The sequence below is a fragment of the Pipistrellus hanaki genome (genome assembly GCF_964339955.1).
Source record: "Pipistrellus hanaki genome assembly, chromosome: 5".
Lineage (NCBI taxonomy): Eukaryota > Metazoa > Chordata > Mammalia > Chiroptera > Vespertilionidae > Pipistrellus > Pipistrellus hanaki.
In genome coordinates this window covers 77,789,420-77,807,358 of record NC_140507.1, presented here as the reverse complement: position 1 = coordinate 77,807,358, position 17,939 = coordinate 77,789,420, and the positions used below count along the sequence as shown (strand labels likewise).

At 43.9% G+C, this 17,939-nt stretch overlaps 1 protein-coding gene across 1 annotated transcript; it reads left to right on the top strand.

The window, feature by feature from the left end:
• Window positions 1-1,663: 1,663 nt before the first annotated feature.
• On the top strand, window positions 1,664-17,585 carry LOC311622593 (adhesion G protein-coupled receptor E2-like; the record flags this gene model as incomplete). The annotated part of the gene is made up of 13 exons (XM_084883852.1): window positions 1,664-1,678; window positions 2,606-2,683; window positions 3,091-3,268; window positions 7,091-7,198; window positions 7,387-7,607; window positions 7,791-7,970; window positions 9,054-9,251; window positions 9,523-9,758; window positions 11,220-11,286; window positions 11,556-11,647; window positions 12,425-12,593; window positions 12,679-12,789; window positions 17,524-17,585. 13 exons carry the CDS (start codon window positions 1,664-1,666, stop codon window positions 17,572-17,574), a joined length of 1,704 nt encoding a protein of 567 aa, XP_084739978.1. The 3' UTR covers window positions 17,575-17,585.
• Between the last annotated feature and the right edge of the window lie 354 nt (window positions 17,586-17,939).

The following is a 17,939-nucleotide window of genomic DNA, read 5'->3' as shown; positions in this document are numbered from 1 at the left end:
TCACAAGTCCTCCCCCAGTTCATCCTGCTCTACAGAGGGAGATACATCTTTAGGATGTCACTGGCACACACACACACACACACACACACACACACACACACACACACACACTTGCAGGGGTGCTCTGAGCTGATGGTTCTTCTACAGTTGAAAATATCACAACAAGATTGTGTACAGTTGGACCTGGTGGTTGAAAGCAGGGTGCAGTGGGGGTGTCCTCAGTGTACTTTGAGAGAAGGGGAAGGAGGGCTGTGTGCAGAGTGGGGGGAGGGCCTGAAACTCTCTCTGGTTTCTCCTCAGATGTGAATGAATGCACCTCGGGGCAAAACCCCTGCCACAAAACCACCCACTGCATCAACACCCTGGGCAGCTATCAGTGCCACTGCCGCCCTGGCTGGAAGCCGGTTCCTGGGTCCCCCAATGGCCCAAAAAACACCATCTGTGAAGGTTCGGAGTTCAGATCCCATCAGGAAAGCACATCTTCTTTCCTTGGCTGAGCCATCTGAAAGGCCGCTGCCATAGCAGCTTTGGTAGAGAAGTGGCAGCAGTCAGCAATGGTGTGGGCCCAGGGCAGGCAGTGAGGAGAAGGGACTCTGGCAGGGCTGAGCATCAATTTGTCTTCTAATAAGGACAGGAGTGCAGCTCTGGATGTAGCAGTGCCACAGCCCACAGCCCACAGCCTCAACATGTGGGAGTTATCAGTGTGGCATCCTCTCTGATTAGAGGTCCATCACAGACCCTCAGTGGTCCATCCTGCCCCACGGTGGGGGACACAGCTTTGGGATAACACATGCACGCACAGTCCTGCCTTGTGCACCTTGCAGGGGCGTTCTAAGCTTAATGTGCTTTTATGGTGGAAAATGTTACCATAAATTTATATATGGTATAAATTTAGGCACTGCTTTTAGGCACGGGTTAGTGGGGTTTCCAGGGTGTAATTTTAGAGAAGGGGCAGGAGCTTTGAGTGCAGGGTGTGGAGGGAGGGCCTGAAACTCTCTCTGGTTTGTCCTCAGATGTGGATGAATGCACCTCCAGGCAGAACACTTGCCACCCATCCACCCAATGTCTCAACAACGTGGGCAGCTATGAGTGCCCCTGCCGCCCTGGCTGGAAGCCGGTTCCTGGGTCCCCCAATGGCCCAAACACTGTCTGTGAAGGTTCGGAGTTAAGATCCCTTAAGTGAACCACATGTTCTTTACTTGGCTGAGCCATCTGAGGGGAATCTGCCACAAGGAGCTTTGGCAGAGAAGGGCAGTACTTTCAGCAATGCTGTGTGCCCAGGACAGGCAGTGATGAGAGGGCACTTGGTCCAGGCAGGCGTAGTTTTTTATTTTGTTCTAATAAAGACACGAGTGCCACTCTGGGCACAGCAGTGCCACAGCCTCAGCACCTGGGAGCTCTCAGAGTGGCAGCCTCGCTGGTTAGAAGTCCATCACTGGTCCTCCCCCAGGCAATGCTTCCCCACAGGTGGGGCCACGGCTTTGGGATGGCGCTTGCACACACACAGAGAGTCCTGCCCTGTGCACCTTGCAGTGGTACTGTGAGTTTATGGTGCTTTTACAGTGTAAAATATCACCACAACTTTGTATCTTGTCATGCTAAGTGGCTGGTAATTGGGACGTAATGGGGTGTCCTTGGTGTGAACTCCTACGAGATTTGAGACATGGGCAGGAATCAGGTGAGCAAGGAGTTGAGGGAGAGCCTGATGCTCTGGTCCTGAGTTGTGTATGAATGTTTCTCGGGGCAAAACACGAGCCACAATTCCAAGCTCTGTGACAACAACAAGGCAGCTATGCCTCAACACCAAATTCCATGCTCTGCCTCAACACCAAATAAACATCACCTGTGAAGAAGGTTCAGAGTTTAGATCCCACACTTCCAAAGACCCAGAACTCAAGCCACCTGATCACATATTCACAGGCAGCCACACAAACCCAGCAAGATGAATTCTAGGGGTACTTGGTGGGCCAGGCTTCCATTCTTTGAGACTAAATTAGAAAAGATCTGGGGTCCTGCAGAAGGAGCTGGGGTACCAAGAGTAAGGCTCCTAGGGGACCCCAAACAGCAGCTAATTACCAACTAGGACAGAGGGATTTAATATCTCACAACCTGTACCTTTGTGTAGGGCTCACCTGCTGTGTGTCAGGCCCACTTCCTGTAACCTCTGTGTCCCCCACTCAGTGATGTGCAGTCAGCAGGTGTCATCACCTCCAGCCAAAGAGTGGGGGGAGGGACACTGAACATGGGAAAAGGGTGGGGCAAGGAGAGGAGAGGGACCCTGATTCCTGAATAAACAAAGTACTACTCAGTGTGAAAGTAGTAGGGCTCTTTCTTGTCTCTCTCTCTCTCCTTCTCTTTTACACACACACACACACACACACACACACACACACACACACACTCATACTCAATGGACTGCTGCTCTGTCCCCTCCAGAGATCTCCTTCCCTACCTGGACTCCATCCCTTGGAATCAAGAGCCAGGTGAGTTACTCCAGCGAGCACCAGAAGGCAAGGTCCTCCACTCAGCCCACTGTCCACCCATTGCACCACACTCCCCCACGCATACATGAGGGTCTCTAAGGCCTCATCTCCTCTTTCCCCAGAGTCTCTCCCGCTTCTTTGAAAGAGTCCAGGAGCTGCTCAGAGACTTTAAGCCTGCCTCGGCCAAGAACACCATCCAGGTAAGGACAGGACTCAGGGGAGGCTGGTGGAGGCATGTCATAGAGACCCAAGGAAGCCTTGGTCTGGAAGGAGACTGACCCCAACACAATGGTGCCATGCTGTGAGACCTCGCTCTCCCAGGGGGGTGGGAAGAGCAGACCAAGGATTTGTAGTATTTGATAGAGCCACAACCACTTACTGACACTTTTCTCTTGTACTGACCAATGAGCTTGCATTGTCCTTGGTAATAATGACCAGGGCTTGACATCTGAGTGGTGGATTGCACTAGCCAAGAACCAGAAAATCCCATCTAATACCACCTTTGTCCCCATATAGACAGGCTAAGGTCTGTTCTCAGAAGCTGAATGGGAAGGATCTTCCTGAAGCTTTTCTGGTACAAGATCCACTGTGTTCCCCATACCCCCAGGACATCAAACAGGAGGTGAATAATCTGCTGGAGACCCCGGGGGATCTGCTTACCCTGCCTCGTTCAGAGCAGCATTACATGGCTACTAACCTGCTCACTGGCCAGGAGCATGTCCTTAGAGAGCTGAGCAAGGCTTTGCCCAATGGGCCACTGACCTTCAGGACAGCTGCAGGAACAGGCAAGTAACCCCACCTGCGCCCAGGCTCTGCTCTGCCTGCTCCTCACTTTGTTCCTCTTCCCATCACACTAGAGCTGACTGATCACACTTGTACTTCCCTGTTACTCTCAAAAACATCTATCCTATCTAATAAGAGTATTATCCAAATTGACCATACCTTTGTTACCCCACATGCCACTCCCACCAGCCAATCAAGATCGAATATGAATATTAACCCAACCAATATGGCTACAGCCACAGAGCAAGCAGGAGGCTTGGGTTTCCCCGGCAATAAAGGAAGCCAATTTCCTGGCCTGCCCTGGCCTCTATTGAAGGCTACAAAGTTTCAATTATAGAAGATAAATAAATCCCAGATACAAGGGCCTCCTCTTGGGTCATGAGGGGCATGGCTGGCCTGCAAACCACCACAGGTCCTTTGCTAAGGCCACCCCATGCTCCAAGGGAGCCCCCACCTTTATTCAGGGCACTCTTCATGGCAAATAAGCTTGCCCCCACCTGTGCACCAAGCCTCTATCCTATCTAATAAAAGAGTAATATGCAAATTGACTGTCACCCCAACACACAAGATGGCTGCCCCCATGTGGCCAAAGACCCTGCTCTCATGTGGACACAAGATGGCTGCCACAAGATGGCCAGCGGGGGGGGGGGGGGGGGGGGGAAGGGGGCAGTTGGGAAGATTCAGGTCAGCAGGGGAGGGCAGTTGTGAGTGATCAGGCCAACAGGGGAGGGCAGTTGGGAGGGACCAGGCCTGCAAGGGAAGGCAGTTGGGTGTGATCAAGCCTGCAGTGGAGGGCAGTTAGGAGTGACCAGGCCAGCGGAGGAGGTATGTTGGTGGCAACCAGGCCTGTAAGCAAAGGGAGTTGGGAGGAACCTGGCCTGCATGGGGGGCAGTTAGGCATCAATTAGGATGTCATGGGAGTGTAAGGGGATGATAAGGCTGGCAGGCAGAAACGGTTAGGGGCAATCAGGAAGCCAGGAAGGTGAGTAATTAAAAGCCAGCAGTCCTGGATTTTGAGAGGATGTCCTACTGCCATCCTGGTAGAATTGGGCCTAAACAGGCAGTCGGACATCCTTTGAGGGGTCCCATATTGGAGAGGGTACAGCCCATATTGGGCTGAGGGACACAACTCCCATGCACAAATTTTGTGCACCAGGCCTCCAGTATTTATATAAAGAATCAGGGTCCATAACATCTATAACAACCAAAGGCTCAACCGGATGCCACAAGTCAGTGCTGGGTTGCTACATATTAGGCCTGGAAAGAGTCCCAGAGAGAGAGGCAGGAGCTCTGATCCACAGCCTCCATTGCAACTGTTGATCAGCCGTTGCCTCTCTCTCTCTCTTCCAGCTTTGCCAGCAGCTGCACCTCTGTTTGTTTCCGGGCCTCTGGGGCTGCTGCTCAGCTCCACCTCTTTGATAAGGCCCAGAGATAGGCCAAGAGATGCTTACTGGCAAAGAAACCAACCAATCACCACCAAAACTGGGAGAACTCTGAGGAGTTAGTGGCTGCCTAGGAGGTGTAAATTTTGATGCTGACTGGCATAGAAACTGACCAATCAGGACCAAATCTGGGTGAAGTGCAAAGAGCCAATGGCTGCCTGCGAGGCAAAGCTTTTGACACTGACTGTCATAGAAACCAACCTATCAGAACCTAATCTGGATGAACTGCAAAGGCAGAACCTAAAGTGGGGGCTGAGGAGGAGATTTAAAAGCAACTGTTTTGTGTAAGGTGTAAGAAAGTGTTTCAATTTTTTAATGACCGGTTTGGCAATATAGTGCATATGGCTGGCTATCAGTCCAGATATAGGGATTATGTGTTTTTTCTGCCAAGAGCATCTCCTGCTTCTGAAAAATGCTTCCCTACACCCATTTAAATAATCCTATTCTATGTAATCTATCTACACCACCTGTGTCAAACACAAGGCCCGCGGGCCAAATTCAGCCCGCCAGGCCTTGCAATGTGGCCCGCACCACGCTGTCATCACTGCACTCCGCTGTCAGTTTATGACATTGTCAGTTTATGACTGTTCAGTAAACCATTCGGCCTGTGATTTAGGCTGGATTTTAGATTTTGGCCCCTTCTCTGATTGAGTTCGACACCCCTAATCTACATCAATAAAAGAGAAACATGCAAATTGACCATCCCTCTGCTATGCCCACCAGCCAATCAGAAGTGAGTGTGCAAATAAAACATCATTGGTTGGTTGCCTCATGCACACACACACACACACACACACACACACACACACACACAGGAGAGAGAGCCTGCATCGAGGGCATGTGCCCTGCCCAGGAAATGAAACAGGAGGGGCAGGAGGGTGTTCAATCGATGCTCAGTCACTGAACTACATGGGCTGGGCCTACCTGCTCTATTTTTAGGTCTTAAATGTAGGTCTTCAACACATTTTGACCCAATTTTTGTGTGTTGTATCAGGTGTGAGTCCATCTTCCTTTTATCCCTTGAGCATAGCCAGATCCCCCAGCACCATTTATGAGAGACTACTCTTTCCTCATTGAAGGGTTCTGTTGAAAATCACTTGACCATAAATAAATAGGTTTATTTCTGGACTCTCAATTGTATTTTGATGGTTTATATGTCTACTCATATGGCAGTACCATACTGCTCTGATTACTATATACGAGTAATAAATTTTGAAATCAGGAAGTGTGAGTCCTCCAACTTTGCTTTTCATTTACAATATTGTTTGGATATTGAGGCCTCTTGCAATATCATATGAATTTTAGGATGAGATTTTCAATTTTTGTAAAAAAAATATGCTTTAAAAATATTGTTAGTATTGCATTGAATCTGTAGATCGCTTGTACAAATATTCAGTGGACAAGCCTTGAGCTTTCTTAGATAACTTTATTCCTAATATTTGTTGAATACTTTTGCAACTATTTCATACAAGTTAATGGTTTATAGTTTGGTTTTCTTTTTATGTCTTTTTCTAGTTTAGTTTTTGGAGTAATTGTGACCTCATAAAATTATTCAGGGCTCCTTTTCATTCTATTTTTTAGGAGTGTACAAGAATTTGTGCTAACTCTTCCTTAAATGGTTAGTTGAATTCAGATCTGAACTTTTCATTTAGAAAGTTTTGATTACAGATTTGATCTCCTTACTTGTGACAGATCTGTTCACACTCTAGTTCTTCAGTTACTTTTATAATTCATGGGTGTGTAGGAACATATTTATTTTATTCAGGTTATATAATTTGTAGTTTCTCTAATAATCCTTTGAAAATTCATATTGGTATACATATCATTTTTCTATATACAAAATCTGAGTATCATTATAACATATATATGGCATTTTTGGTATACCTATAATATTAGTAGAGATAACATTTGGTATATAGTGTAACATCTTACCTAATAAAAGACAAACATATAAATTGACCATACCTCCTCTACACCAAACAACCAATCAGTAGGGGATATGCAAATTAGAAGGAAAAAGATGGCAGCTGCCCAGCTGGTCCAGGCACAAAGTGGCCAGACAGAGCAGGACACCTGCTATGAGAGGGGGGGGGGGGGCGAAGGGATCTACAGGAGCAGCAGTCCCGCCACAGCAAAGATGAAGACTGCAGAATCTGAAGTCTGCAGCGAAGACAATAGACTCTGGCTGGAGCAAAGGCCTGGGTCCTGGGTACCAGATGAAAATCAGTGCTGGAAGTCAAGGAAAGAAAGGCCTATTGCACGAATCTCATCATGCTACCGGCCACTACTGTGTATAAATCTATATATAAAAATGGTATTATAGCTACAACTGCTGGCACAGTTACTAATCTAACTCTCTTATATAACTCCCACAATTCATAGAACTGTCTCTAGAAGTGAAGGAGAAAGGAGGCAAGAATGTCACCCTGACAATTAATCAAGCAAAGATGCTGGTGAACTGGGATGTGGTGCAGGACTCAGATGGCTCAGGTAATGACTAATATGCAGAGAAGGTCAATGAGACTTCACAGTGGAACAAGACACACAAGGATGTGACAAACAGAGAATTAAATATTAAAGGGAAGTATGGGCTTTGGTGGGTCAGAAGAGAAAATGCATCCCAGAAGGAAGGGGGCCTTTCGGCCAACCCAAGATGTCTACCTTGTCCTTGTCTGTAGGCCCTTCTGTGGTGGGCCTTGTCTCCTCTCCAGGGATGGGCAAGTTGCTAGTTGGAGCCCCCCTGGTCCTGGAAACTGAGGAGCAGTCAGCGCTGAATGAGACACACAAGGGCCGGTTGCAGAAAGTCTCCCATGTCCTTCTCTCAGATGTCATGTCCGCCTTTGTGAGCAATAAGGACACTCAGGACCTCAGCTCCCCAGTCACCTTTGTCTTCAAGCATGTGAGTGCTGGTGGTACAGGGCTGTGGGTTTTGCAAGAGACCTGAGTCCTGGTCACAGTCCTGGGGTTCAGGGGCTCTCCCATGGGTGCATCTTATTCCCAGAAAAACCCATCACCAGCAGGATTTGGGTCAGGATTTCTGACAACCAGAACCACCAGCTCACACCTTGCCCTGTCCCTACAGTTAGTGACCCAAGGACCAAGGCAGAAGGTGTTCTGTGTCTTCTGGGATCCTGGCCAGAATGGAAGTGGTCATTGGTCCACCAAAGGCTGCTGGATGGTGGGCACCGGAGACACCAGCACCACCTGCCAATGCAGCCATCTCAGCAGCTTTGCTGTCCTCATGGCACACTATGATATGCAGGTGAGAGCCTTGAGAAGGGACTTTGTTCACTGTCTATTGTGTTGTAATAAATTCCCATGCATGTTGCACCTAAAAAATACATGTAATTTATTATTCTTCAGGTTATGTGGGTCAACAAAAAAACATGGTGCAGCTGCATTGTCCAGTCAGGGTCATACATAAGCATCTCATTTGAGAATTGCTGCCCTCCATTTCCTTTAAAATATTCACATTTCTGTTTTTCTCTCTCTCTCTGTCCCTCTTTCTCACTCTCAACTACTTATAGTAAAATTAATTTTTTTTTAATTCTCCTTATGGATTTAAGATGATTTGAAAAATTAGGCTGGAAAAAAATTAATCTTTAAAAAATAGAAGCTCTAGCCAGTTTAGCTTAGAGGATAGAGCATCAGCGTGGTAACTGAACAGTCCCAGGTTTGATTCCTGTTAAGGGCACAAGCCCGAGTTGCAGGCTCAATCCCTGCTAGAGGGTATGCAGGAGGTAGTAATCAATAATTCTCTCTCATCATTGATGCTTCTATCTCTCTCTCTCTTCCTCTCTTAAATAAATACAAATGCATTTTTAAATAAATAATAAAAAATTAGATAGGAAATATTAATTTTAAGCTAGCACAATCATCGGTACATTTCCTTCTTGAATCAAGGGTCTAAATATGTAAGGAACAAGTGTTGCAGGGATGTAGTAAGTCCAAAGCGGGGAATTGATTCCTGGACATCGAGTCTCCGGATACAGACTCTGTCACACAGTATCACTTCATGGGGATGGAGGATGATGCTCAAGATGGAGCTATGTGCCTCTGAGACTCTCACATGATAACCTGTAAGCTTAGTCATGAAGGAAAAGCAACCGTATGATTTCCAGGGCTTGGTCCTGAATGAGGACTCTCCTATCCATCAATGTTTACAGAGTCTAAATCAATCAGTTCTGAACCTTCTAGAATTCTAACAGTATCCATAAACATCACAAATTTACCTGGCTCCTCCACTCCTAATTGTGTTGTAACGTGCCCAAAGTGAAAATGGTAGAAGTGTCATTAACCCAGATTAGGAGAGTGTGACTGTTCTCTCCTCTTTGCTGGGTCCCAGGAGGAGGATCCCGCCCTGGCTGTGATCACCTACGTGGGGCTGAGCCTCTCTCTGCTGTGCCTCCTCCTGGCGGCCCTCACCTTCCTGCTGTGCAAAGCCATCCAGAACACCAGCACCTCACTCCACCTGCAGCTCTCGCTCTGCCTCTTCCTGGCCCACCTGCTCTTCCTCACGGCCATTGACAGAACGGAGAACAAGGTACTGACACTGTCCCAAAGGATGCATGCCTTGACAATGAAATGAGGAATATACTTGCATTGGACACGTTAATAAAATGACTTTGAGTTTGGGGAAGGTTGTGGGGGTAAGTAGCCAATTTTACATGGACTGACCCATCTAGAAATCACACCTTCTTTGGAGAACTCCTTCATATACAGCATTATTCTTACAAATGGCAAGGTATAGGAGAGGTCCTGGGGCCATGCTCCACCCTGATAATTACACCTGGTAACTCACACTTCTCCCCCAGGTGCTGTGCGCAGTCATCGCGGGTGCCTTACACTATCTCTACCTGGCCTCCTTCACCTGGATGCTGCTGGAGGGCCTGCACCTCTTCCTCACCACACGCAACCTCACGGTGGTCAACTATTCCAACGTGAGCAGGTTTATGAAGAAGTTCATGTTCCCTGTGGGCTACGGAGTCCCAGCTATGATTGTGGCCATTTCTGCAGCATCCAGGCCTCACCTTTATGGAACACCTGCTCGGTAAGGGCAAATTCCCATTCTTTTTTCTTCTTGTCCATGACCATGGCTTTGTGAAACCAACATAGCATTCTGCTTATGACAGACCATATGAATAGAGACAATAAGTGATGATGGCTAGGGCATCTTTCTGATGGCTATTCTATATAATAAAAGGCTAATATGCAAATTGACAAATGGTGGAAAGATTGACCACTAGGGGGCAGATGCTCAATGCAGTAGCTGCCTCCCAGTGATCAGTGCACTGGGACAGGGGGAGCACCTCTCAGCCAGCAGCTGGGCTCACAGGTAGCGACTGCAGCAATAGTGGCAGGAACCTCTCCAGCCTTCATAGTAGCACTAAAGACCCCTTGGGGGAGAGTGGACCTACGCTGGCAGTCAAACATCCCCCAAGGGGTCCCAGACTGGGAAAGGGCACAGGCAGGACTAAGGGACTGACCCCTCTCCCCTAGTGCCCAAATGTTGTTCACCAGGCCTCTAGTTTATAATAATTAAGAAGATTGTCTCTAAAACTCTCCATAAATAACAAAGTTGTAATGAATAAAAAAGGTGCTTTGGACATCATTATAAACAATTTAACCTACCTTTTTATCCAAATCGTACAGGTTGTCTCTAATTTATGTTTGAAAAATAGACCTGATTTAAGTAGTCTAAACTATAGATGTAACACAGTTGAGATTTACATGGTGCTTACTCTGTGACAAGCAGTTTTTAAAATATTTCAGAGAGAAAGGGAGAGGAAGAAAGAAACATCAATTGTTTGGTGGGCGGCGGGGTGCATAGAAGCAGGAATGAGGAGTGACAGCTAGTAGGATTGAATTTCTTTTTGAGGAGTTGGGAATGTTCTAAAGTTAAATTGTGGTGATGATGACACAACACTATGAATATTTTTTAATATATTTTTACTGGCTTCAGAAAGGAAGGGAGAGGTAGAGAGAGACAAAAACATCAATGATGAGAGATAATCATTGACTGGCTACCTCTTACATTCCCCCTACAGAGATCGGAGCCCACAACCCAGGCATGTGCCCTTGACCAGAATCAAACCCAGGACCTTTCAGTCCTCAGGCTGCTGCCCGCTATCCACTGAGCCAAAGAAGCTAGGGCAACTCTGAATATTTTAAAGGTCACTAAACTGTACAGTTTAAATGAGTGAATGTTATAGTACGTGAGCTACTTCTCAAAAAAGCCATAATTTTAAAAACTCAGCCTAGTTGGTTTAGCTCAGTGGATAGAGCATTAGCTTCGCATTTTTGTTTTGTTGTTGCACTGTGTCTCATTGTGTGTCTGTGCGATGTGTGAAATTGAAGGCCTGCTTACTTTCTTCACAACAGTTTTTTCAGAGCCAACCAGAGAGCCCATCACAGAAGAGACACTCACTGTTTGTTGATGAATGAATTGAATGAATTTTCATAATTGTTCTACATTTCTAAGGACCAATGCATTTTTAATTCTCTTTCTTAGCTGCTGGCTCCACCTGGAAAAGGGTTTTATATGGGGCTTCCTTGGACCAGTCTGCACCATCCTCTTTGTGAGTGAAGACATCAGAGCATCCTTAATGCTCAGCTGAGGGTCATTAGAATTATATGGAGGCGGGAGGTGACATGAGCAAGAATGTCCCTGGGTTGTCTTCGGTTTGTTTTCGTTTTCTAAACCTGTTCCTACAAGTACAAGCTCTAGCACTGTTACTAAATATGAAAACTACTTCAGTGTGGAATTTCTGTTGGACAGGCTTAATGTCTATCTTTTGAGACAACAAACTAAAATTGTATTCACTAAATCTTGTGTGTTTTCCTGAAGGTCAATCTAGCTTTCTTTTTGATGACCCTCTGGATTTTGAAAAGTAAACTCTCTACACTCAACAGTGATGTCTCCACACTCAAGAATACAAGGTAAAATGGAGAAGAGGGTGACAACCCCACAGGCATGAGTGGTCCCAAGAGCAAATCCATGAGCTTCAGCAGCTCTGATGTTCCTTCTCTGGGTCTTCTGAGGAAACCCAGAGTAAAGAGATGCAGCTGTCCTCCAATGGCAGCCAGTTTGGACTCAGTGGTGGGCTACTGACTTTTCAGGCACAATGTTCTGTCTCTAATCCCATTTTGTAACACCCTCAGCCACAAGAAGGATTGATGTTGGTTGATAAACATTCTTAGGACTTTTATCAGCAGTCCTACAACAAAAGTACAGAGAACCTGTGTGCCCTTAGGAAAATCTGTGACTCTTCCCACAACCCCTCTACACTTCCATATCCAGTGTCCTTTCTACATTTTGCATGTCATTGGAACAGCCTGGGACCTTTATGAAAATAGAAATCTTGCCTCTGTTACTTTTAGTGCCCAGACCCCAGAACACAGCCTGATGCACTGAACACACTTGGTAATGTTGGTTGAATAAAATTAGGCACCACCAGGGAGCATTACAGAATTTTTTTTTTTTGAAACTTACATTATGAAGTGTCACTACTCAGTTCAAACAAAATGTCATCCTGGACCCAAGTAGCACTTCTATTGTGGAGAATCAGTGACAGTCAAGGTCAAAGCTGAACACAACTCTGTCTGTGAACTCATGACCCTTAGTGGAAGGCAGGATCATTCATTGGGTGGAGATGAAAATGGTCTTGATTCCATTGCTCTGGTTGCACCATGGGCCTCTCTTCTTCTCCTACCCAGGATGCTGACATTTAAAGCGATAGCTCAGCTCTTCATCTTGGGCTGCACGTGGTGTCTGGGAATCCTGCAGGTGGGTCCAGCTGTACTCGCCATGGCCTATCTCTTCACCATCATCAACAGCCTGCAGGGCGTCTTCATCTTCCTGGTGTACTGTCTCCTCAGCCAGCAGGTACCACTGTCCACCTCCCACCCATGACTCTTTCCATTCTTACTGCACTTAGAGAGCTGACTCAGAACATGCTTTGCCTCTGCAGGTCCGCCAACAATACAGGAAATGGTGGGAAGGGGTCAGGAAAACCAAAGCAGAGTCTGAGCAATACACCCTCTCCAGCGGACTCCTGTCGGATGCCCCTAGACACAGTGTGGTAAGGTCATGCATTGCTCCCAGAGCACTTCACTAACTGATAGAGTACCTCATGCCCAACACTCTGAACGACATGGGTACACAGCAGGTGATGCCCGAGGATGGCTTCCACTGAATTTACTCTTTGATTCCTTAGCCATTAGCAATGGTCTCAGTTAGAAAATATATATTTTGCTCTTACTCATTGATTTTTATACATTAGCACTCTTATTGAACATCTGCCGTGTGTCCTGTATGGTTAGCTAAATTAGCAAGAATCAATTATCTGAAGCACGGATTCCCATTCCATTCGTCCCACATTATCTTACACTTCTATCTTGTAGTCACTCAGAACCACACAACAAAAAGGCTAAAATGGCAGGGGGCAGGGGGAATAATGTACATATTTAAGAAATAAATGGAAATAAGTATTAGTTAGCATTATAGACTTAAGGAGTCTGCCTGATATGTTCAGCACTCTCCATCCACTGTATAACCAGGAAGGAAAAGCCATCATTGCATGGGGTAATTCATGGCAATGATTACTAAGAACCACCAGTGGATTGGGTTTACCAAGTTCTTTTTTACAGTTTTTTTAGACATAGAAAGTTCCCTTACTTACAGTCTCTCATCTCTTTCATCTTCCATTAAACCCTTGAGTCTTCTTTCCCATTTTAAGGAGCCTGCTGTGCCCGCCTACTGTGGCTAAGTGGTTGAGCATTGACCCATGAACCAAGAGGTCCCTGATTCAGTTCCTGGTCAGGGCACACTCCTGAGTTGCTGGGTTGAGCCCTAGTAGGGTATATGCAGAAGGCAGATGATCAATGTTTATAGCTCTCTAACCCTCTAACTTCCTCACTCTCTCTCAAATAATAAAAGCATATTTTAAAATTAAATTTTTAAAATGGAACCTACTATACTCCCAGAAAGTCCTGTATATCTTTCACCTGTTCACCCACATTCCACAAGCAGTGGTTTCACTGTTGAATCTTTTATCCTCTCTCTCCATTTCTCAGCAAATATTCTTACCACATATTCCACAGAGAAAATCCGAGACATTGCAATGACTATGAACTGCACCGTCTCAAACACGCATACATTAGCATGCACCTTCTCCACATTGCTATATCATTCACACCATTTCCCTTCTCTCTGAAGACAACTTTCACCTTCACCCAACATTCTTGCCTTATTAATTATCCTTACACCATTGTTCACACATTCTCCCTCCTCCCTCCTTGTTTCTCTCCCACCCTAATCCCCTTCATTCTTCCCTCACCTTCTCAAAAGCATTCTTCCCAATGCTGTAGTAACATGCTTAATTTTTTTCTATCTTACAAACATGTACCACTTGGCCTACCATTTCCTTCTAGCTATCAGCCAAGAGTTGACTTTTCTCTCTCTTCTTTTCCTTGCCTTAAATTCATTCCCTCAATTCATGTATTTTGACTTCTTTCCCCCATCATTCTACCAAAGCAAGTATCTCTTAGCTTTACAATGATCTCTGTACCCGTAAAATTCTTCCAGAAACTTCTTACACTATTTATCACTCTTTCTCATGAAACACTCCATCCTTATCGTGTCTATAATCTATACTTAAATGCCCCTCCTCCATGTCTTTCTCCATTATCTCTAGCTTTTCTCTCTTTGATTCTTTTATGGCTTCAACCAATTTAAATTATTTTTCCTAGGCAATGGAATTCATTCCTTAGAGTCAGTCACCATATAGATGCAAATGATGGCCACTTATGTTTCTCTAACTCTGAGAACTACAGGAATATTTCCAGTTACTTGACATCTTTGATATTACCAAGACACCTTAAACTCAGCCTTCCGATTATGACTCACCATCTTCACCCTAATGCCAGACTTTTTCATGGTGTCTTTCCCTCTATGAATGGCACTATAGCCATTTCATTGCACAAGTTTGAAACCTGAATGTTACTCCATGGTTACCTTATTTTCCACTGAAACATATACATTAGACAGTCCTATTGTTCTTATCTTCTCAGTATGTCCCTCATGTGGCCAGATGGCTCAGTCTCCATCATCCCCTCCTGAGCCAGGCTTCCATCTTCATGTCTGAACCACTGCAATGCCCTTCTGACTGACTACCCCTTCCTACTCTTGTCACCTTCCAATGCCTCTTCATACAGAATCAGGGGGATTCTTTCAAAACACAAATGAAATAATGCTATTCCTGTGTTAAACCTGTTACATGTACTTTTTGTTGTGTTAAGTTCTGAATAATTTCCCAAAGGACATTATTTATAATCTTCTTTCTTGTTGAATTTTGGGTGATATTTGTTTTAAAAAAAAACAGGTTTCAAGTGTGCAACTCAATAAAACATCATCTGCACACTGCATCGTATGCTCACCACCCAAAGCAAATTCTCTTTGCATCCATTTATCCCCCTTTGCCCATTTTCACCTCTCCCCAACCAATTTTCCCTCTTGCTATCACCACACTTTTGTTCATGTTTATATGTCATATGTATATATATCTATATATATATTTTTTTGCTTAATCTCTTCACCTTTTCTTTTACCCAACTCCAAAACCCCTCCCATTGACAGCTGTCAATCTGTTCTAAATATCTATGCTTCTATTTCTATTTTGCTAAATTACTTTTTTCATTAGATTCCATGTATAAGTGAAATCATATGGTATTTGTCTTCTTACTTCACTTTCTATAGCAATGGTGAGGTCCATGCATGCTGCTGTAAAAAATAAGATTTCCTGCCAAAACCGGTTTGGCTCAGTGGTAGAGCGTCTGTCTGCGGACTGAAAGGTCCCAGGTTTGATTCAGGTCAAGGGCATGTACATCAGTTGCAGGCACATCCCGGGTAGGGGGTGTGCAAGAGGCAGCTGGTCGATGTTTCTCTCTCATCGGCATTTCTACCTTTCTATCTCTCTCCCTTCCTCTCTGTAAGAAATCAATAAAATATATTTTAAAAAATATATAAGAATAAGATTTCCTTCTTTTTTTAATATCCACATGGTATTCCATTATGTAAATGTACCAATAGCTTTTTTTATCCACTACTCTGCTGATGGACGCTTTGGGTGCTTCCAAATCTTGACTATTGTATATAATACTGCAATGAACATAGCAGTGTACATATTCTTTTGAATTAGTGTTTTGAGTTTCTCTAGAAATATTCCCGGAAGTGGAATCCCTTGGTCATAAGGTAATTCCATTGTTGTTGTTTTTTAATTCCATTGTAATTGTTTTTTAACAACTGTTCTTGTTTTTTAATTGTTGTTGTTTTTTTAAACAATTCCATTGTTCTTGTTTTTTAATTCCATTGTTGTTGTTTTTTAAAAACTTCTAATACTCACCCAAGAGCATGCTTGGAGAAAGAGGAGAAGGGAGAAAGAGAGAGACAGAGAGAGGTGTGAGGACAAAACACTAATTGGCTGCTTCTGTACTCTACCTGACAAAAGATAGAAGTCACAACTTAGGTATGCTCCCTGATCAGGAATCCAACCCACAACCTTTCAGAGTCTGGGACAATACCTCAACCAACTGAGCCACACTGGCCAAGGCCCATTTTTAATTTTTTGAGGAAACTCTGTACTGTTTTCTACAGCAGATGCACCATTTGTTCTTCATTTGCTCTGTGCTGAAGTGGAGAAAGGCCAGTGGGCAGTGAGTGTGTGCTGTTCCAATCCATCCCCTTTGTTCTCAATGCCTCCCAACTTGTGGCACCTTTCCATCAGTGCTCATTCTCAGGAAGACAAAACCCAGTCCCTCAGGCAGACCCTCAAAATGTTAGAATGCCTGAGGAACAATTCAGACATCTCCTGTGGCAAGATGGTGCCATGAATTTTCCTACTGGCTTCAATGCGGTGTCATACTCAATGCAGCTGCAGTAGAGGAGCCTCTCAAGTGATCTCTGGATTTTTCACAAAGGAAATTGATTCATGTATTGTTACTGAATTGATGTAGCCATGAGGGGAAGGAAGTCTGGAGTTTCCTATCCTACCATCTTGCTGACATTACCCCTAATCTCCATTCTTTGAGTAAGGACACAAGTCACATTGTGTTAGAGCTCACCCTGATGTACTTATTTTAACTTCAAACCTCTTTTAAAAACTCTTTGTCTAAGTATAGTCATGTGTTGAGGTCCTGGAGGTTAGAATGTCAATATATAAATTTTGAGGGTATAGAATTCAACTAGTAACATTGCTATAGCATGAATGATCCTCTAAATCAAATAAAAATAAATTCTGATATAATTTATTAAATTACAAAAAAGTAAAAAAAATAAATCAGATATAATAGGTTATATATTGGCCAATTCTATTGATATGAAATATTCAGTATAAGTAAATCTGTGGAGACAGACAGTAGATTGGTTGTTGCCAGGAGCTTGGAGAGGGTGATGGGAAATTACTACCTAATGAACATGGAGTCTTCTTTGAGGAGATGAAAATGGTTTAGAACTAGATAGAGGGAAAGATTGCATGTAACAAATGTACTAAATGCCATTGAATCATGCACTTTAAAATGATTTCATTTATGTTAAGTGAATCTCATATATTACATAAGTTTGGAAATTTGATACTAAGTAAAAGTACATTTGTCTGTTTATGTATGCATACAGAGATAAAACAATGTGACAAAAGAATAATTGTTTAAAGGTACATAAATGTTCCTTTAAAATTTCCAGAAAAACTGAGAAAATACTTGAATATTTATTTATTTATTTATTAGCCATTTCCATCATACTAGTTTTATCTCTACCCTAGGTAAAAGATGATGGATTGACAGCAGAAAAGAGAAAATTAAGTCAATTATAAGAAAACTGAAGGTGAGTTATTAAAGAAAAACAGGTAAAATCATGATTTTTGTCCTTTTCTGTCTGAGTTATTTCATTTATGTCCTAATACTCTCAGGATTGATGTTGCAAATGGCAATATTTAATCTTTTCTATTACTGAATATTATTCCATTATATATATATGTCCCACATCTATTTTTTTTTATCAATTTTTCCTTCATTGGACAAATTGGTTGTTTACATATCTTGACTATTATAAATAGTACTGCAATGAACATGGGGATATACCTATCTTTTTAAATTCATTTTTATACTCTTCAGATAGATACTCAGAATATTATTGCTGAATTTTAAAAAATTATTTATAATGTTAACATTATAACAT